General features: G+C 40.3%; 1 protein-coding gene across 1 annotated transcript in view; it reads left to right on the forward strand.

Annotated features, from left to right (window-relative positions):
* Window positions 1-22,127, forward strand: part of GABRA2 (gamma-aminobutyric acid type A receptor subunit alpha2) — a 108,641-nt gene that overhangs the window by 83,216 nt on the left and 3,298 nt on the right. The window contains exons 5-9 of the mRNA XM_060246304.1: window positions 1,847-2,067; window positions 3,099-3,181; window positions 10,201-10,344; window positions 10,837-10,989; window positions 17,570-17,772. Of these exons, the coding sequence (XP_060102287.1) occupies window positions 1,847-2,067; window positions 3,099-3,181; window positions 10,201-10,344; window positions 10,837-10,989; window positions 17,570-17,772 (804 nt within the window). The remainder of the gene's footprint in view (window positions 1-1,846; window positions 2,068-3,098; window positions 3,182-10,200; window positions 10,345-10,836; window positions 10,990-17,569; window positions 17,773-22,127) is intronic.

Consider the following 22,127-nt stretch of genomic DNA (forward strand, 5'->3'; position numbering starts at 1 on the left):
CTCCACTTCAAGGGCAGCTGATCTCTGCCATCTGGAGAGCAGTTGTACTTCTGAGTGATCTCCAGCCCTCACCTGGAGACTGGCAATAGTGGCTCCCCAGGAGGAAATGGCTGATTTGGGGGGTGCAGTGTATGGCATTGTACCTGTCTGAGGTCCCACCCCTCCTCAAACTCCACCCTCTCGAGGCTTCACCCCTTAAATCTCTAGGAATTTTCAAACCTGGGGTTGGCAACCCTATATCCTTCCCTTTATCTGCTCCTCTGACTTCAGCTTTCCATTACCTCCTCCTCTCTCTGCAGTCTCTACATAGAAAAAGGACAGTCTTTCTCCATGGGGTGGGGGGAGGACAAAGACGCTTACATCAATCTCCTCTCCTTCCTTTAATCTGCAACAAAACCTTGTGAGGTAGGTGAGGCCGGAAGTGTGTGACTGGTCTGAAATCACCGTCAGCTTCCACAGCAAGAACATGGGTCTGACAGACCCTGCTCTGAAGCCCTAAGTCCTATGCCCTCCTCAGATTCCACCACAGAATATCCAGAAATTTCCCGCCAACCTGGAACCGGCAGCTGTAGTCAGGACTGCCCCACTGAGTTCTCCCTCAGAGGCCTTTAGTGGAGATAACTTTCAGATCAACACTGTCTTTAATTTCTCCTGCTTTCACTCCCTATCTTTCTCTTTGTGTATCTGGCCTACTGCAACAGGACACAGTTTTTACCCCAGTCACTGGGTGTTTCCTTCCCAGAGGAGAATGGGGAGGAGTCCTCAGCCAATTAAGAGAAAGCTTTCCCTCCTCCCTCCCTCAGCCAATTGTTGGAAGGCTTTCGCTATGACTCTTTCCCTCCTCTGTCCCTCAGCCAGTCAAGGGAAGACTTTCTTTTTCTCCTCTGCAAAGCAAAGTTACAGGCAGCTTAGCCAATGGGAGAGGCAGCAGCTGCCAGAACCAAGGTTGGTTTCCTTTTTCTGACAAAATCAGCTTGACTGGTTAGCAACAGCGATTCAGGTGGAAGAGAGAAGTAGAGTCAACCAATGAGTTCTCCCTCAAAGCCCCCAAAATAGGACTTGAAAGGGCCTCCCTCACCAGCTTCTACTGAGAGAACCAAGCTTGGTTGTTTTTTACTGAGAGAAGCAAGGTAAGTTACCTAGCAGCAGCCGCTGCCTAGCAGTTTCCCCAGAAGGCCAATCCTCATCTCTCCTGGAGCCACCAGTGGTTGGGGGAGAGCAGAGTCAGCCATGCGACGCAAGAATGGTTGATTGAGCAATAAGGAACTGATAAGGTACTGATAAGGATAGTGCTTCCTATGGCGTTCCCACTATTATACGTGCTAATTAGAGAAAGCTAGGATTTCATTTGGCACTACTGGACCTGGAAAACTGTACAATTCTTATAAGAATGGTCCCTAGAAGAAGGATCCGAAACGGCTTGCAAAGCGGACCGATTCTCCGTTGGACCACCTGTTTTTAACACTGGACTGAAAGTAATATAGTGACTTTTAGCCACATAAGGGCAGTAGGAGCATTGAGTAACTTATGAGGTTTTAACTTGGTGATATGTACTGATAATATTAGTTTTGTATTGTGATACTCATTTTTCACAACAAGTTAAAATTGCATTTTGCACGGAGAGTTTTTTCTTTTTGTTGTGGCTTAGTCTCTTCTCCGTGGTCTTGTTTATATTGTGATTATTCAGAACTTCTGCAGAAGTTTGAATTTTTATTTACTTTATGATTATTTTCCCTTACCCCTTGCTTTTTTGGGGACTCAAAAGTGGCCCCACACGATGCTGTTTCTGTATTTAAATAGACTAATGATAATTATGATGAAGACATTTTTATTTTTTTCATCACAGGAATATACAATAGATGTTTTCTTTCGCCAAAAGTGGAAAGACGAGAGGTTAAAATTTAAGGGTCCAATGAACATTCTTCGTCTGAACAACTTAATGGCCAGTAAAATCTGGACTCCAGATACATTCTTTCACAATGGAAAGAAGTCAGTAGCCCATAACATGACTATGCCAAACAAGCTGCTACGAATCCAAGATGATGGGACACTCTTGTACACCATGAGGTACACCCCTTCATCTTTTTCTGTTCATTTTCCTGGCAGGCTGTTTACATATTAGAGCCAAGTTTTGCTCAGTCTTTCATTTCATCCATAGTGCATTTTTCATGTCTGTTAAGGAGGTGTAATGTAATGTAATGTAAAATTTTATTTATATCCCACCCTCCCCCGCCGGAGCAGGCTCAGGGTGGCCATGATGACAAAGCATGCTATCTTTTCCACATAAGCACTAGTCAGTCAGTCAGTCAGTCAGTTTATTTACGGTCACAAACCAAGTAAAAAAACCAAGAATTTAAAAGTTTCAACACAGAAGATAAAACCCATGCTATAATAAGTACTAGGATAGACAATTGTCTTAATATGTTCAGTATAAGCGCTAGATAAAGAGAAGAATTCCATCCTGCCCCCTCCCAAGGCCTTTAGCAGTATAAGGCACACACATACCACACCCGTTCTCAAAGGCTATATTTTGCAAGCACACAGTGAAATTTGTTTATACAGAGATTCCATTGCAGATGATTGGCTATCTTCAACACTAGAAAGAAAGTATGCTTAGAAGTCTGTACATATTCTATGTCCCTACTAGTGGAGTGGGTAGCCTAAGGTAATGATGGTGCTTTTATGATGTTGACTCCACAATTTGTCTCTGCTTTGATTCACTTATTTGTGTATTGTTTGATTGGCCAAAACAAACCACAACAAAGGCGTTGATTCATTTTCTCTGAAGGTATGCACATTCGACACCTGAGCAAGCAGCTCTGTATTCCTATGGAGTTTACCTGACAATTTAGAACTACATAATAATTTCATTCAAGTGGCTCTTTATAAATTTTGAGGCCCAATCCTGTGAAGGACAACGTACAAAGAATGTGTATAATGTTAATGTACAAAGAATGATGGAGGCATGATTTAAATTTTAATTAGTTTTCCATAATCACAGTTTTATCTCTGAGCCCAGCGTGAACTCTGCTAGTTTTTGTTGAATTGTTTTTCTTGACTTCTCAGTTGCAGACTGAAGTGCATATTTTGCCTTCCAGGCTTACGGTCCAGGCTGAATGTCCAATGCACTTAGAAGACTTCCCTATGGATGCTCATTCATGCCCATTGAAATTTGGCAGCTGTAAGTAACATGGCTAAACGTGTGGCCTCTGGCTAGCAAATACCTTGTGTAGTTCCACACTGCATTGTTTCACTCAGCCTTGCCAAATGAATGCTTCAGCAATGATATACTACATTATATATATTTGGAGGGTGCTATTTCTCACGCTTTAATCCTACAGCTAACTCCCTGAGTTCTTGGCTTTTCAGAATAGATTTCAGCCTACTTCATCACAAACTTTCTTGCACTGTATTAAGCAGGTTTAATAGTTGAAGAGTGATACAGCTAAGAAATCTAGCAGTAATATCAATACCTGATACAGTGTAGATATAGAATGAAATAACACAATGGCCAGAAATTTAATGAGATTCTTGAGTACATTGAAGAGACTACAGTTGCCAGATCCTATCCTAATCTCTGAGACTCATTGTGTAGGACCTGATGATGTCATGGGTGGGAGGTCCAGTGATGTCATGGGGTTGGGCTTAGTGACATCACAGTGGATAGGTGTTTAGCCATCTTCATACAACTAGGTATGTTTTCAGCTGTTCTAGTAAGCCTTTGACACACAAATAGATATGTATGACATGATATCTGTTGTAGCTACAGTCAAATAACATACCAGTTAATTGTGTGCTCAATGTAAAATGTAGTTGGGCTTTTAGTGTCAATAATTTCCTCCCATCTCCAGTTTCTTTGTGCAGTAGGTATCATACACAGGAGTGCCTAAAAGTCTTAGTAGAAGCCACATATCTACAATATACATCACCATTAGCTATCTATAGAAAACTGATTTGCTTTTGATCATACTACAAGAGCTTTGTTGATTTAATTAATATCCCTGTAGTCTTCTGTCAAAGCGATGATGTTGAACATAAGAATTTGTGGTGGGATTCAAAACTGTAGTGAAACAGTTGGATGGATATGAGAGATAACAACAAACCAATCCCTTAATTACTGGGAGATTTCTGGACTACACCTGTCTACAAATTGCTTTGAGGGAAGCAGCATAGTATAGCCTGATCTTGACAGATCTCAGAAGCTAAGGAGGGTCAGTGCTTAGATGAGAGAACAAAGGAAGGCTTTGCAGAGGAAAGCAATGGCAAACCACCTTTGCTTCTCACTTGTCCTGAATGTGGCATTTGCCATACATCAGGTGTAATTTGACAGCATTTATATATGTACATACAAATTACTTCTTTCAGCCTAGAATGTATACCATGTAGGTAGTTATATATATGTGGGGTCTGTGAAGAATATTCACAATCTTGGCAATCAGAGACGTTTCCATTATTTCTAATTCATTATACCCTGCTTCTCCTCCCAGTGGGAATCCAAAGGGGCTAACAATATACATGCATGCAAAAGTTAGAAACAGGAGAGAAGGAAAGGCTTTGAGTGTAGAGCAGGTCATCTTTTCTTTCTTGCATCTCTAGGCCACAATCCTCAGGCTGAATGCTGCTAATCATTATTTATTTAGTATCCTAGCTCATTAAAAAGTTCCAAAGATGAATAAAAGTAGCAGTAAAAGCAGCTGCAGAAAATGAGCATCAGAATCACAAAAAACAATCATTACACATCACTAAAAGCCTAAAAATATAAAAACATCTAAAGCAGACACCTGAAACTCAAAACAGTAGTTGCCAAGCGGATGGGGATATAGGGATAGATTTCTGTGAGCAAAGCAATACAGCAGACATGCCCCCTTCTCCTATCATTTCTGAGGATTAGAACAAACAGAATAGGGCTTCTGAGAATAGATCCCGACAATTGGGCAGGTTTGTATGGGAGAAAAATTAAGATATCCAACTTTAAAAGTAAGTAGGGCTTTAAAAGCCCTTAAGAGCCAGTTTGGTTAAGTGTGTGGACTCTTATCTGCGAGAACCAGGTTTGATTCCCCACTCCTCCACTTGCAGCTGCTGGAATAGCCTTGAGTTAGCCATAGCTATCGCAGGAGTTGTCCTTGAAAGGGCAGCTGCTGTGAGACCCTCTCAGCCCCAGCCACCTCACAGGGTGTCTGTTGTGGGGGGAGAAGATATAGGAGATTGTAAGCCGCTCTGAGTCTCTGATTCAGAGGGAAGGGCTGGGTATAAATCTGCAGTCTTCTGCAGTCTTCTTCTAAAACCAGCACGTTCAATTGAGCCAACAAACAAATTGGCAGCCAGTGAATATTTGTGATACACTTTCCCAATAATGTTTACTAATGAGAACTCTGGCAGCTGTATTCTGAACTGATTCGTATTTCCAAACAATCTTCAGAACAGACCAACAAGGAACAAATCAATAATCTAAACTGGATGGATAACTGTGGCCAGATCAGGCCTTCCCAGGAAGGGGAACAACTGACTCACCAGCTTTAACAAACTTCAGTTAATATCTGTCCCATTTTTATTCCAGCCTTTCTCCAAGGTGGTCAGGGCAGTATGCATGGCTTCCTTCTCTCAGTATAACTTCACATTTCTATAAGTCTGTGAGATAAGTGTCTGGCTCAGGGTCACCCAACAAGTTTCATAGCAGGGTGGAGATTTGAACCTGAGTCTCCACTGTCATAGTCTGACATTCTAACTACTACACCATGGTGGCTGTGGTATATGCTACAAGCTGCAGATAATATATGAACCACAAGAAATGGATCTAATAGCTCCCCAACCTGTCAATTTACTAATTTAGTAAAGTGCAACCCCATCTAGAACATGCTAGCCCCTCATTCTGTGGTTAGTCATTGAAAGAATGGTGTTTGAGGGGGGCACAGTGGGAGGGCTTCTAGTGTCCTGGCCCCACTGATGGACCTCCTGATGGTGCCTGTTTTTTTTTGGCCACTGTGTGACACAGAGTGTTGGACTGGGTGGGTCATTGGCCTGATCCAACATGGCTTCTCTTATGTTCTTATGTAATAACTAATCTAGTCTTATCTGGACTGATGTTAAGTTTCTTGGTCATTCTGCTTATCCAGGCATATATTCAGGCCACCCTCTGGCTCATCTGACTCTTTTGAAAAGGAGTAACAGAGTAGAATGCCATCAGCATATTGATTATTCTTTACCCCAGATTTCTGGACATCTTGTCTTAGTGGTTTCATATGTATGTTAAGTTGTAACCTTGCGTGATGCAATATTATGAACACCAAGGGGTAAAGAAGTAATCTCTCAACACCACCTCCCGGTACTAGTCTGCTATACAGGAGCAGAAATGCCAAGGCATGGTATCACTAAGACCTCTTTTCAGAAGGATACCATCCATCCAGAAGGATACCATGTTTGAAGATTCTGAAAGTCACGGACATTTTGGAGAAACAAGAGGGTTGCAGTCCTCCTGCCTCTCCCCTAGTGGTGGTTGTCAATTAGAGTCATCCAAGGCAATTTCCGTTCCAAAACCAGGTTGAAAGCTGCACTGAAATTAATCCAAATATTCTGTTTCAGTGTGGAATGATACAATCACGATTCTTTTAGGAACCTTGCCCCCAAAGGAGATATACATGACCAGCCAATAGCTGTTAACAGCACTAGCATCCTTGGAGGGTTTAATATGTAGAGAGGGTAATTATTAATATAATAGACCATTCCCTAGCTAAATTTCTGCCTTGCTGTTACTGACGTGCTAACCCTTCATATACTTTCTTTTCTAATGTACTTTATGCTAACTTCAATTCTTTGGTGGTTATTTTTATCTGAAATCTGCCACCTTGCTGCACATTGATTTCAGTGAATGACTCTATTTTTAGAGGGATTTTCCCCCCTCATGTTTTGTCTGCATTGCTGATGGTTTTATAAATTTCTGCCATCTCCTCATCCTCTTCATGCTGAGATTAATGTCACAGCAATTTAAACCAATATAGAAATGTTCACTCCTAGAACATCATGACTACCCTGTTTTACATCATGACTACCCTGTTTTACATTTTAGCACACGGGGTGCAATCTTGTTGCTCTTATGGGCGCTACCACAAAATGAGGCCCAAGGCCAATCATAAAATGGCTGCTATAGTGTTCTAGGCCAGCCACAATGGAATAAATTGTTAAGTCTTCAAGGTGCCCACATATTCCTGTTCTGAATAGGTATACTATGATATCACCATGCTTGGAACTGCCTGGGTCACATGGCACATTTTCTGGGTCCTTTTCAAAATCCAATTCTTCTTTGCCACATTTGAATGAATATGCTTGGTCTTATTGAAATTAATGTGCACCTATTCTCCCTTAATTTGTGGTGGATATTTCAGACAACCTCTTGCTGTTTGTTTGTGTAAAAAAAACAAAACATTTCCTGATCAATTTTAGTATAGAACATGTATTTTTCACTGTCAACATACTGATTTGACATTTTCTACTGAAATCTAAAGATCTCTCCCTGTTTTTGCATAGTTACCTGCAAATGATCAAAGTATATGTAGGAATATTTTTTCAAAGGCTTATTTACTATATCATCTGGAGCATCACAATTTCGAAAAGCAAAGTTTATATGTATTGGGCGATAGCTCCAATTCAACACTCCTTATGTGCTGCAAAGACTTGGGAGCAACAACTTTGCTGCTTTATACAGGTTCTGGAAAAATGCAAGCAGTCAGTCAGTGGAGTTCTTTGAGCAAAGCAAATTGTGCATATGACTCTGTAAGAATGTTTTTACCCAGGGCTTTTTTTTTTTGCAGCAGGAACTCCTTTGCATATTAGGCCACACACCCCTGATGTAACCTGGAGCTTACAGTAGGCCCTGTACTAAGAACCCTGTGAGCTCTTGGAGGATTGGCCACATCAGGGGTTCTTGCTACAAAAAAAAGAGTTCTTGCTACAAAAAAGCCCCACTCACCATAGCTTCTGTGGGTTATGATTTATATCTTTTATGTGGGTGTTGTGTTAACATTTATATTTTTCAAGTTGAAAAGACTGCATTATTTTTTGTTAATGTGCACATGTAACTATTGTCATAGACTTTCAACTGACTGTTTTTATGATGCGGCTAAGTAGAAACGTGAATATGATTGAACCAGACCTATTGCAAATCAGTGGTTTTTATCTGTGTCTCTCCCCCCCCCCCCCCAAGTATGCGTGTATGTTACTAGTTTGCATTTATAGTAATGGCCAACAGCAGTTTGATTATGTTGAACTAAAACTAGTGGTCTAACAAGTAATACTTAAAATTAACACGGCAGAGCAAGATTCAGGGTACTACAGATGAAATATATATTCATCTGCTCTTCATTTTTAGTTTACAGTTGGCTTGATCAGACTGAAATATTCAGAGCCAGAGCGAATTAGGTTACATTGTTCTTAGGACATTCTGATATTTTCATGATTTTTTTTTTAAAAGTGTCACCATATGGCCTGTTATGAAGGTAAAGGAAAAGATATCCCAAAGAACTAAAAATGTACATAATCATGTTTCATGTTTTAGATGTATTTAGATAATTATACTAACCTCACCTTTCTCCCAATGTTGGCCATAAAGTGGCTGGAATCTTTCTGCTCTCCATTTTTTCCTCACAACAAAAACCTTGTGAGGTAGGTTAGGCAAAGAGAGTGACTGGCTCAAAGTTATCCACCAAGCTTTCTTGGCAGAGTGGGGATTCAAACTTAGATCATAAGTAGATATTCTCACCAGTATACCACATGGCTTTCAAAAAGAAGGCTCTCCGTGGTATAATTATGTCTCAAACACTTTTAAAGTCAGTCTTTATCATTTAATTTCTTTTGTGGATTTAAATGGCTTTTCTCAAGGCATCTAGCAGAGCAGAAGGTAATGGATATAATCTGAAGTTGGATCCAGCACAAATTTTCCACTTGTGCTAGAGCTCTTGTGAAAGTTCTTGTGCAACCATTTCTGGGCACTATAATATTTAATGAGGAAAGTGCTAGGTTTTGCACAAGATCTTGCACAAATGGAATTTGTGTATTCTGTAACTGCAGTGAGAATGTTGGGGGAGTATGCTCTGTATTGCTTTTGCCTGCTTGCTTTCTCGTTTGTTTGTAACACATGGGCCCTGTTCAGACGCACAGTATAATCAGATGTCGCTGCTGTTTCCTTCTGGATTTAAAGTGACTGATCAGACAGCAACATCTGCCTCCCGGTATTAACTCATGGTAGCCCCCCCTCCCCCAATCCTTCTCGGAACCGGATTATTTTGTTACCTGCTCCTTTGTGGTGTTTTTTGAGTTCGCCAGTTTCACCTCGTAGTTTTCTCCATCTGGATAGTTCTGCTGCGATATTAACCACCTTCCGGATGTTTGAAGGCTGTCCCAGAGCAAAAGGAGCCTCAGACATCCAGTTTACGGTCACCATTGTTTTTTTACTACTTAGCAATATGCACATAAGGCATAACCACATAATGTTTTAACCTATGCGCATGCACATGTGCACATAATGTGCACATGTGCATAATAGTGGAGGAAAAAAAGAACTGCATGGTGCCATCGTGTGGATGGCAGAAGACGGTTTCACTGTGGAGTGATTTGAATTGCAGTATGGCAGTCTGATCGATAATATCCAGAACAAAGATATTCGGAACAGAACTGGGTCAGTTTAACACGGACTCAACATGCTGTGTGAACAGGGCTATGAAGTACTTTCTCAACCATGGTAGGGAGGTTCACATCTGGAATCCAAAGACATGATATCTCCTAGCAGAGACTGTCTTGGCACCTGCTAGCATGCAGTGGGGGGCTGGGTGAGAAACTGTAACCTTTGCTTTGCATGGGCTTTTTGGTCTTAATTTTGACAGGCTTGCAACAGCCCGGGAAGAGGGTATATAGATCTGGCTCCCGTAGGTATAGCTAGATCTGACACAAATAGTCATACCTGCTGTAATGAGTCTACCAATAAAACTTTTTCTTAATCTCAGCAAGAGGCCTGATTATTGAGGACTGCTCAGGAGCTAACACCATGGAGAGGCTATTTCACACTTCTTCATGTTCTTACATCAAGATGCTTTGAAATGTCTAAAGGTTAGGGAATGTGTCTAATCCAGAGGTTTTACTAATTATCCTGGGAGGCTTCTACCAAATCCCTCTTGGTTCTGATAAAACATCATATTTCTTTTCTTCTCGCAGATGCATATACAATTTCAGAAGTTACCTACAAGTGGACTTACAATGCATCTAATTCAGTAGAGGTGGCCCCAGATGGCTCAAGACTGAATCAGTATGATCTTTTAGGTCAAACCGTTGGACAGGAAACAAGTAAATCAAGTACAGGTTAGTAAGATGAATAAGAGATCAAGCGTGGTAAATATATATATATATATATATATATATATATATATATATATATATATATATATATTGCACTATACATATACACATATAATGTATATATAATGTATATAATGTAATGACAGTGTCAGGCTGTGCATTCTGTGAGGCAAATGAGTTTTGTGACTGATGGGGATATTGGAAGTGTGGAGCTCATACAACACCATGGGTTTGCTGTTCAAAGATTTTTTTAAAAGTAAAAACAAATCCAGCTGGTGGATGCACATAAGTCTTTCCACATGTATTAAGAACCTTTTTGGAATTTTGATCTTTGGATATCCCGATTTACAGAGCTGTTGGTTTTTAAATCTACAGTATTTTGTTTTGCAAAATTAAATTGCACTTTTCTTTTTTTAAAAAAAAAATAATCGTAGAGATGTTCATAATGATTTATAGTATTATTCATTATTTGTTCTGGGTTTTTTTCCCCACTAGGTGAATACAAAGTAATGACAGCACATTTCCATTTGAAGAGGAAGATCGGCTATTTTGTGATTCAGACCTACCTCCCCTGCATCATGACAGTCATCCTATCCCAGGTGTCATTCTGGCTGAATAGAGAATCCGTCCCTGCAAGAACAGTCTTTGGTGTGTATTATGATGGACACCTGGATTTTGTTTTAGCACAGATACACCCCTTCTTTTCAGGTGCCAGCAGCAGCACATTTAGTTCATCTCTCTTTGTTTTCTTTTAAGGATCTTTTAGGCCAGGGGTGGCCAACGGTAGATCTCCAGATGTTTTTTGCCTACAACTCCCATCAGCCCCAGCCAGCATGGCCAATGGCTGGGGCTGATGGGAGTTGTAGGCAAAAAACATCTGGAGAGCTACCATTGGCCACCCTGTTTTAGGCTATAGTATTCCAGGGAGTTAGGCAGAGGATTAGCGTATGAAAGACAAGCCTGCAGATTCAATATTCTGTTGAATTTTGGGAAAGGAAAGCATCCCTCTCATTTTTAAGGAAGTTATAATTGTGAATAGTTTTGATTTCATCTTTCTATTTTAAGCACTGTCCATTCTTATTATATACAACACTGTCCATTCTTATTTTATATATATATATATATATATATATATATATATATATATATATATATATATATATATATATATATATATATATATATATATTTTATATATATATGTAATATTACAAATGAATAGTCTTCTGGTATATGCGCATATACACACACACCCTCTCTCTCTCCAGATTTCTTCATGTGATATTGCTGTTTGCAGACAAATCCCCCATAGTGTAACACGTCAAAATCCTGTACATAACTGCAACAATATCTTGGTGTAAAGATACCCGCCTAAGGGTTTTCTGTCACTTTCCCACCTTCCTGAATACGCTGGGAAATCCCTGAGGGAAGAAAGGTTCAAGGAGAGAATACTTCCCCCCACAAGCCGCTAACTGAGGTATGGGGTAAACTAATAGAGACAAGATGGTTTTCTTTATGAATGATACAGACTGAGGAAAGTATAAACTGTGGACTTTGAGAAGTGGAGGAGGAGTTTTTAAACAGTACATACGTGTGGGGGAACAGATCGAGGCTGATTATTATGTTATACTTGTTACACTCCTTTGCCCTAACACTTCCACCAAATGTACCTCCCTCACTACCTGTCCAAGCTTTAGCTGTCAAAACTTAAGTGTCAAAATCCTGACTCCAGTTGGCTTGTGGAGCCCAATTCTCACTGGCATCTCTTTGGTTGCTCAGTGGTATTTCTTTCTCTCATACAACTTTCCCTCATTTTTTGTGTTACTGAAGGACAAAATAAATAAGATCATGGTCCATGATCAGATTTCCCAGTGGGCTAATTTTCAATACCTGTATGTTTTTCTCCATCAGGCAAATAGCAGCTCTGTAGTGTATATGATTAAGAACAGAAAAAAATGTACCATAGGTCTGATCCAGTTCAGGAAACGTGGCTGAATTTGAGTGGGTTTTTTTTTTAAAATGTGTTACAGGGGGATCCAGTCACAGATGTCGCTGAATCTTGTGTCGTTTGTTTCTTAGAGATGTGCATCCTCCTCACAAAATGTCTCGCTTGTCTTATCAAAATTATTTAGATGTTCCTTTAGAAAATTTTGCATGCCTCAACCAAATTCTTTTTTTTTTTCATTTCTTCAAATATTTTGTGTGGGAGAAATTTCCAGATTCTAACTATGGGTGGATTACAATGGCAGTTCTTGTTACAACAGACATCTTAGTGTGTGTGTATGTAGGAAGTCCTGGTGACTTTCCCAGGGATAACAGCAGCATTACTAGGAGAATAGTTGTACAAGGTATATTCAAACATGTAAGGAACTCTGTGAAATCAGATAAGAGCCAAATGTGAACTGCTCTGTGCAAATTTTTATACTAATTCCTACATTTTATACTAATTACCTACATTATGTGCATGAATAACTTCACTATTTATGTTAGAACACATCCAGTGTCAGATTAAAAAAGTATTCTAGGATACAGAATGTGTCTCATCTCAGATCTTTTCTCTTTCTCTGTTTCATTCTACTCACGTAATGTACTTAAGCAGTAGGTTACATTTAAGAACTTGGGGCAGTGAGGCAATTTTAATAATCAAGCTTTTCAGTTCCTTTCATTTATGACATCTGCTTAATGTGACTGACCTAAAGTGTCCATGGTGTGTTGTGACTGAGTGATTTGTTGTCCTTGCTTTGCTCCAATTATCCTATGCACAAAGTTTCAGTGTTGCTAATTGGATAAACCTTCAGTGTAGTCTTCCTGGAAGATGCATTTGAAAAGCATTTGCAGCTTTAGAGACTAGACATGGAGCTGGCACAGAATTTGCTTGGTTCAAGATTCCAGTTTGTTTTTGTTTTTTTGTAAGGTGTATACACCATTTGGGCATTCTTTGTGAATACAGAGAGATAACTGAAAACAGACAGTTGCCCATCCACAAAAACATGGCTGACGTGGGCCTGTCCAGACTAAGATCCTGACTAGGGGTGTGTGCTTGGTATATAGTGAGCCAAATAAATACCTAAAAAAACCCTTATTGGTAGTTTTCAAATATTTATTCAGCTGAATACAGATTGGATAATCTGATTCAGCTATTTAAATAACCATGCCTGAATAAAAGCCAATATTATTCAGCTTTTATTTGGGCATGGCTAGAAGGCATTTAAAGAGACCATGGCTTCTTTAAATGCCTTCCATTTACTACCGAGTTCAATTCACTTAGCAAGTGAAATTCTACCCTACTGGGATGCTCCCCATAGGGCATAGTGCACCTGAATAAATCTGGGTTTCCCAAATATTTACCAGAATACTGATACGATAGTGATACTGTTATTTGAAAATATTTGGGAATAGCAACATTTTTTTGGTCCAATCAGGGCTCTTTTTCTAGCAGGAGCTCCTCTGCATATTAGGCCATGCCACCCTGATGTAGCAAATCCTCCTAGAGCTTACAGTAGGCCCTGTACAAAAAGCCCTCTAAGCTCTTGGAGGATTGGCTACATCAGGGGGTGTGGCCTAATATGCAGAGGAGCTTCTACTAGAAAAAGAGCCCTGGGTCCAATAGACCCGAATTGAGGGGGGGGGGGGGATGTACACCCCTAATCCTGACACCCAGCAATAAGATCTGTACAAATCCTGGAATCACAAAATTGTGATCTAGGAAATGAGTGGCTGCAAACATGGATGCAGTCATTTCCACCCAATAGCCATAACCTGATAAACACCAGCAAGAGACCCGCAGGATTTTACCTGCCACGTAAAGTATGGAAGATGACTAATTGAATATGAATGGACTTTGGCAGTTGTGCAGACCTATTGTTTAAACTGGGCAAAATAATGGGATCCAAATGTGATTGTGGTGTAGCCAGCCAAAATGTTTTCCATCTGTCACAGGAATGTGAGTGTCATGCTTTCCAGGGTGACGTGATAGAGCTCTTTGAACTCTCCCCATCTGTGATTGAATGGACTGAAAATTTAGATATTACTATTTAGGGGGATTGCCCAGGCAGTCTGCATACCCGTTGTATCAACTTGGTTACATATTTTATATTACATGCGTCCTGTATATAACTCTGCCATACAATAAACATATAAATATATAACCATGCAAGTAAATGATGTTGTGGAACAAATTAAGTAATAGATTTTTATGTTTGTAAAATACAGGCAGATTATCTATGACAAACAAATCTATAACCTGGATCTAAGAAGCTTCATCTCTTGACAGTCCTTATTAGTGTAATATCCAACAATTTCAACTCCAGGCTGTGCTTAACTAGCCCAACTGGCTACTTCCCACTGAGCTGTTCACAGATTTGATGGTAGTAGTTCAGCCAAAACTCACTCCAGTCCATGAGGGGCAGATCCTGACTCTGTGGTAGCTTCTTGTGACAAATGCATAATCTGATTTGGCCAACAAATCTACAGTGCTCCTGCATAAATTACTTCTTGTTCTTTTATCTGCAAATATATGGTTATAGAATTGTGATGCCTAACAACGTTTGTGTTTTTTTTTTTTTGTCTTCTGTTATGGGTGTGTTAGATATGTATTTGAAGGAAAAAACTGAAAATGATCTGAGCAGACTGCGGATTTTTAATCCTTTTTCTGTAAGAAAGCAGATTTCTGACCTATCATATCACTATGCTTTTGGAAGTTATCTGAGGTTCTAAAATACTTCCATACAAACTAATGCTCTGCATGTGCTCCCAAGAGAATGGAAAATGAAACTGACCAAGCCTTTCAACAGCTAAAAAAGGGTTTGGTCAGTTTTGGGGTTTTTTAATGTTCTCGGAGAGCAGTTACCTTAATAGCTTGGAAAAAACATAACATGAAATTTTATAGATTGCCGATTGGAGATATCATAGATCAATATCTGATCTTTTGAGAAGTCCAAAAAGGAGGAAAGCCTGGTTTCATAACAAAATAGGAGTCAATTTCACCTTTAAGACCAACTTAGTTTTTTTAAGAACCTAAGCTTTCATGTGCATGCACACTTCTTCAGACGAGGAATGAGGTACAGTAAGCAGAGCCACATATAGCTGGTGGGGTTTGGAATGCCAAGTGGTACAAAGTTGAAAACCAATAGCAGAATAGTAAAATTAACAAATTCAGAAAACTTTTGATCTGGGTTAAATTAGCGTGGGAAACCATAAAACAGTAACGTGTGAGAATCCCTGTTAATTATTCTGTTCTTATAAACCTGGGTCAAAAAGAAGGCATTTCTTTCCCAGAAGTTTTTCCTGTCCAACTAATTTATCTTTTAACATGTAACATAAATATATACATCATTCTAGTTTGTCATTAGGAAAAAATACATTAAAATATAGTGGAAGATGGGTTTAGTATATGTAATAAGATAAACAGCCAATATCCCTAGTTTGAGTATGTCAATACAAAAACATTATTCTGATACACTATCCTAAAAGAGAAATACATTGGAATACAGTGGATATATCGCCTTACTTGGTGAAAGTGGGTTTAGCATATGTAATGAGATAAAAAAACAAACAAAATGTTTTTTTTTAATCTCATTACATATGCTAAATCCACTTTCACCAAGTGAGCGATATATCCACAGTATTCCAGTGTGTTTCTCTTTTAGGATAGTGTATCAGAATAATGCTTTTGTATTGACATACTCAAACTAGGGATATTGGCTGTTTATCTCATTACTATCTCATTACTCAAACTAGGGATATTGGCTGTTTATCTCATTGTCTACTCAGACTGGCTGCTGCCAGTCTGAGTAGACAATACTGACTTTGATGGACTGACGGTCTGATTCAGTATAAGGCAGCTTCATATGTTCATATATTAAACCCATCTACTACTATATTTTAATGCATTTTTTCTTATGGCAAACTAGAATCTAGGATTTTATATTATTTATATTGCTGTTTTACTGCTAAATCTGTTTTATGCCAATAAAGGCTTGCTGTTGTTGTTGCATATTAGGCCACACCCCTGTCACCAAGCTAGCCAGAACTGTGTTTCTGTGCGTTCCTGCTCAAAAAAAGACCTGCTTTTTGATAATTTGATGTTTTTCTTTTTGTGGACTTCAGCAGTTATTTTTAAAAAATTAGGTTAGCACAGCTTTGTTATCCAATGCTTGATTATTCAGAATGCTCAGTTAATCAGCATTGCCTGGCTGGCAAGCTCTTTCTCCTCAGCCACTGTAGCCCTACATCTTTGAGCAAATATATATTCCATTCCTGCTTCTCCAGGTAGGCAGCTTAATGCCTCCTGCTGTTGCTCGGCTTCTGACAGCCGTTGTTGCCAAATGATGTTGTTCTTGGGTGTGTCCTTCTCCCTTGGTCTACCTCAAGCTGTCGGGAACCAGTTCTTCTGGAGCATTCCTTAGCAGCTGAAGTGCTTGTCTTCCCACTGCATAGGAAGTCTCTATGGCGCAGGTGGAAAGGGAAGCATCCTGCCAGGCATGGGGCTGTTGCCGTAGTGTTCTCAATATGGCAGGGTTCTGTTTCTGTGAATTCTTCTGAGTAAGGGGGTGAGGCACAGCAATAAGCTTGAGTGCACAGGACATTTGATTAACTAGGAACGCCCATTTTGAATGACTTGCAGATACCAGAACTTTTACTGTAATATCAGGGGTGGCCAAACTGAGGTTCGGGAACCACATGTGGCTCTTTTACACATATTGTGTGGCTCTTGAAGTCCCCACCACCCCATCAGCTAGCTGGCTTCCTTCCTTCCTTCCTTCCTTCCTTCCTTCCCTCCCTCCCTCAAACATCTGACATTCATGTCTTGCAGCTCTCAAATGCCTGACATTTATTCTATGTGGTCTATATGGTAAATGAGACTTGGTTATAATTTTGAGCCATGAATTTCATGAATATGTTTGGACTGGACTCCTGTAATATTTCTTGGGTAGTCTCATAGGATACATTTATCATGTGTAATTTTAGTTGCCCTTGGTTCTTCATTGAAGCCTACAGGATACATCTTTCATGTGTAACTTTAGTTGCCCTTGGTTCTTGGTTCTACATCAAGCTCATCCAGTGACATTATACTAACCAAGTAATTTGTAGTCATGCTTTGAGCTACCTGTGATATGCATTCCTTTTAATTTAATTTTTCTATTTATACCCCACCCTATCTCACAAGTTTTCTGAATTAATCCTGACCAATATTTTTCTCCCACTTTTCCTATTTTTACCCCTGCAGGAGTAACTACCGTACTGACCATGACAACTTTAAGCATCAGTGCTCGAAATTCCCTGCCCAAAGTTGCCTATGCCACAGCCATGGACTGGTTCATCGCTGTTTGTTATGCATTTGTATTCTCTGCCTTGATAGAGTTTGCCACTGTAAATTACTTCACAAAAAGAGGATGGGCCTGGGATGGAAAAAGTGTAGTCAACGATAAGGTGAGTGATAATGAAACGTGTTTAAAGTTCCTTCCAATTCTAAGAAATCAATTTAGCAGCATCTCCTTTTGATAGCTTTCTATTACTGAAAAATAATTGAAGTCTTAAACCAATATAAAGACTGAGTAGATTAAAGCAAGAGCGGATGGGAAGAGAAGTTGACAGTTTGGGCACACACTTCAGCAGAAATTAAATTGTACATATGGAGTCTTTTCCATCTGTCTCTTCCTGAGGAAACAAATATTGTTCCAGAGCTTTCCACAAATTAAACTAGTGCCCATCTATACCTGTTAAACATCCAAAATAATCTCTGGCAGCATTTTATCACCCTCAGCAGTTCTTTGTGTGAAAATGAATGAATCCAAAGCCACTTCCCAGACTTATTGGAACCCTGTGGCTCATATTACACTCCCCCCGCCTCCTTACACTAATACTGATAGCTCAAGATATCATAAAATTCCATACCTGATTTTGGTAACCAGGGTGAGTGTCAGGCAGCTAGTGAATAGTAGAAAGAAAGTCACCTTATTCTTTCCTTATGAAGCGCTGCAAAGCTGTTCTGACTCTCACTTCAGAACCCAGCTCTGAAACTTTCCTTCTGGATCTTTCCACTTGAAACAAATGTTTTCTTTAAAAGAACACAAACTCCATGCATCTTTTTGGATGCATGGAGAATTATATGGGTATTTTAAAATGTTTATCCTTCATCTCTTCCAAAGTGTTAGGTCAATGTACATTGAATGATCCAGTTTTCCTCACAAGAAGTTGGCCCAGAAAGCTTCATGGTTCTGAAGAAAAACTATTCTTGCTTTTATTTTAAACTAGGAATAAGGCCCATTGTGGGAATAAATACAATGGGCTCTAGAAAGCGGCTCTGGGCGAGTGCCCTGGCTTTGGGCAATCTGCATTATAGAATCATAGACATAGTTGGAAGGAACCTCCAGGGTCATCTAGTCCAACCCCCTGCACAATGCAGGAAACTCACAAACATCTCCCCCTAAATTCACAGGATCTTCATTGCTGTCAGATGGCCATCTAGCCTCTGTTTAAAAACCTCCAAGGAAGGAGAGCCCACCACCTCCCAAGGAGGCCTGTTCCACTGAGGACATGGTTGTGTTATGGTATACCATAGAGTATGTGGTTCAAGGTGGTCATTTTCTGTAGGGGAAGTGATCTGACTTCAGCTTTCCATCTCCTCTCCTCTCCCTGCAGCCCCTACCTAGGAAAAGTACAGTCTCCAAAGTGGAGACCAAAGCAGGAGGGAAATGACCTCAGCAGGGTATAGTGACAAAGTCCACCAGGGGAACTGATCTCTGCCATCTGGAGATCAGTTGTAATTCTAAGTTGTCTCCACCCCGCAGCTGGAGATTGGCAACAGTGGTTCTTCATTAGGAAATGGCTGGTTTGGAGGGTGGAATCTATGGCATTGTACCTGTCTGAGGTCCCCCCCTCCTCAAACTCCACCCTCTCCTGGCTCCACCTCTCAAATCTGGAATTTCCCAATCCATAGAATGGTTTTCCTTCCCAGCCAACCATCACCCTACCTTTATATGCCCCTCTGACTTCAGTTTTTCATCTCCTCCCCCCCATCCTTATAGCCTCTACCTAGGAAAAGGACAGTCTCCGCAGCAGGGACCAAAGCAGCTTACATCATTCTCCCCCCCCTTTTGATTTGCACAACAACCTTATGAGGCAGGTTAGGCTGAACGTCTGTGACTGGTCCAAAATCACCCAGTCAGGTTCCACAGCAAGAACCTGGGTCTGGCAGACCCTGCTCTGAAGTGCTAACTGCTATGCCACACTGGCTGTCATGGGGGTGCTGCTGGTGAACAGTAGCAAGAAGCCAGGCCTAGTTAAGTCATGCCAGTCAGGTGACATCACATCACCCAGAGAGTGCTGCCAGGCCTAGAGTAGCCAAACATGCATCAGTACAGAACTCGATGTTACACCTTTAGATGTAAGTAAAATTTTACATTTTGGTGAGATTTTAACATCATGATCCAATGACCACTTCAGCTTCATTTGCTGTCAAAGGCATTTCACATGTCAGATGCACAGTTAAGCTGGCTTAAGTGGTTTGTAGAGCTATCAAAGAGAGGGGGAAAATCACTGAAGCTTATTTTTTTATACATTAATCCTTAAGACATGCAAAGCTGTGATACTATAGGAAATGTTTTGTGCTAACTTTGCTGGATAAAGCAGTCCTGTGCAATAAGTAATGTGGAGGCAAATTCGTCCCTGTAGACTGCTTATCAGTTGCTAATGTCTATGGGGTCCAATGATGACCTGAATGTCCATAGGCTGGCTTGTTAATCAGGCATCCCCAGGCGTCTCTGCATCCTGATTTTGCCATGTTAAATTTCAGTCACCTCAGCCAGGTAAAGGCTCTGCACAGCATCACTAAACTTTATTAGGTTGTGATGGTGGTAGGTGTAGTATCACCTGGAGCGTTCTTGGGTAGAAAAAAAAATCCAGCAGGAACTTATTTGCATATTAGGCCCCACCTCCTGACACCAAGCCGCCAGAACTGTGTTCCTGTGTGTTCCTGCTCCAAAAAAAGCCCATTTCCCTTTATTGTTGATGATTAGTGCTTCATGACGATCAAACTCTTAGATACGTTTTAGAAAAAAAATATTACTTTAGGGTTGCAGTGAAAATTTGCAGATTTTGGCTTCAGCCTCTGCTGCTCCAGTGCCACATTTTTTGTAGCTGTTCATCCATTTCTTTTTGAAATTGTCACATGAGAAGTCCAATCCAGTGATCTTGTAAGTAGTACCATGATTTAATATTAAGAATGGATGACATACTCCCAATTTCAGTTATAAATTTATACCCAATCACATTTGCCTATGTGCGGGAAATTAGACTAAGGATAAATGAAGATAAACAAATGTGAAAACTTTTTTTTTTTTGCAAGAAGTTCCAGAACCAAGGGCACACTTTTCAGTGTTGCCACCAATGACAGCAAACATCAATAGTTATTTCAGCTTGGTCTTAGTGTATTCAAGTTTGTTTAGATTCATTTTATGTATTCATTTATTGCATTTAAAAGATTTTTATCTGAAGTTTCACCCTAAGCAGGGCAACTAACTGAAAACAGAACAGTATAACAATTGTGCAGTCAGTCAGTAAAGTGTTAAATTGAAAATCCAAAACCCTCCCGTAAGGCCCCAAAGATTTTTTAAATTATGATAGAAGCCAGTTACACGGAAGTTTGGGGTTTCAAATTGTGTAAGGGAGAAAGGCTCTTTGTATGCATGTGTGTTACATAGGTTTATGCATATTCATACCAGACCTGCTATACACATAAACATGTAACATACTATCCTGAGGATTCACCTCAAGTTTTTCATTAGTGTATGGAACATGTATCATTCTCACTTCACTTAAGTCAGAAGCTATAGGTCCCTTGACTTCTGTGCACTGCACTTCTGCGGTCCATATGGCTGTTGCTAAACCTTCCATATTCTCTCTCTTTCTCTGTCTCTTCACTATACCATGGAACAAAAATAATATGCATCTGCGGGATCTATTAATAGGATGACCCAGGCATGCTATTTTCCCCCATTTTTAGATGCTGCTGAATTCTTAAATGTTGCAGAGCACAAATGTAAGATGCATTCTGTCCAGTCTGGTATTTTCTTCCAAGCAATCCAGTTGCAACATTGGCTTGCACTTTTCATTGGATCATAAATGAAAATATACTTGCATTAAGAGCTGTTTCACATGTGACTAGATGAAGAGAGGGCCAGTGGAAACCTGTGAGGATTTGCTGATTTCCCTGTTTCCCATTATTTCCCCTTTCTCTTCCGTGAAAGTCCTAGGCTTCCCAATCCCCTGATCCCAGTGGGGGAGGCACTTGTTTTCTAGGATCCACCCCGGCCACAGCCAGCTGGTGGGGTGGGGGAGCCCTGACCCCACAGCTACCTTGTGCCTTTAGATCTCTGCAGGTTTAGAAGCCTGCAAATATCTTGTGTTTTAAAGTGTGTGTATGTGCCCTTATATTTGAGCAGGAAGTGAAAGCTGCATCAGGAGGGGCCAGCAGCAGAGTCCTGTGTGTGAGAGAGTGCAGTCCATCTGCTTGCTTTGCTTTCATTTCAGACGTCTTTGTATAGGAACCAGAGCCAGTAAGGGCATGTGTGTGTGTGTGAGAGAGAGAGAGAGAGAGAGAGAGAGAAAGAGAGAGAGCAAGCATAGTCTCGGCTTGTTTTGGATTCGTTTCAGATATCTTTGTATAGGAACCTGACTATGGGATAGAGAAAAACTCCACCTCTCTTTTCATTTGCCTGTGTTAGTCTGAAGAAGCTGGTTGGATATACAGCAGCTCCTGTGCCTAAAGCCCCAATGAGATCACA

Source organism: Heteronotia binoei, chromosome 9 (assembly GCF_032191835.1).
Source record: "Heteronotia binoei isolate CCM8104 ecotype False Entrance Well chromosome 9, APGP_CSIRO_Hbin_v1, whole genome shotgun sequence".
In the NCBI taxonomy this organism is placed as follows: Eukaryota; Metazoa; Chordata; class Lepidosauria; order Squamata; family Gekkonidae; genus Heteronotia; species Heteronotia binoei.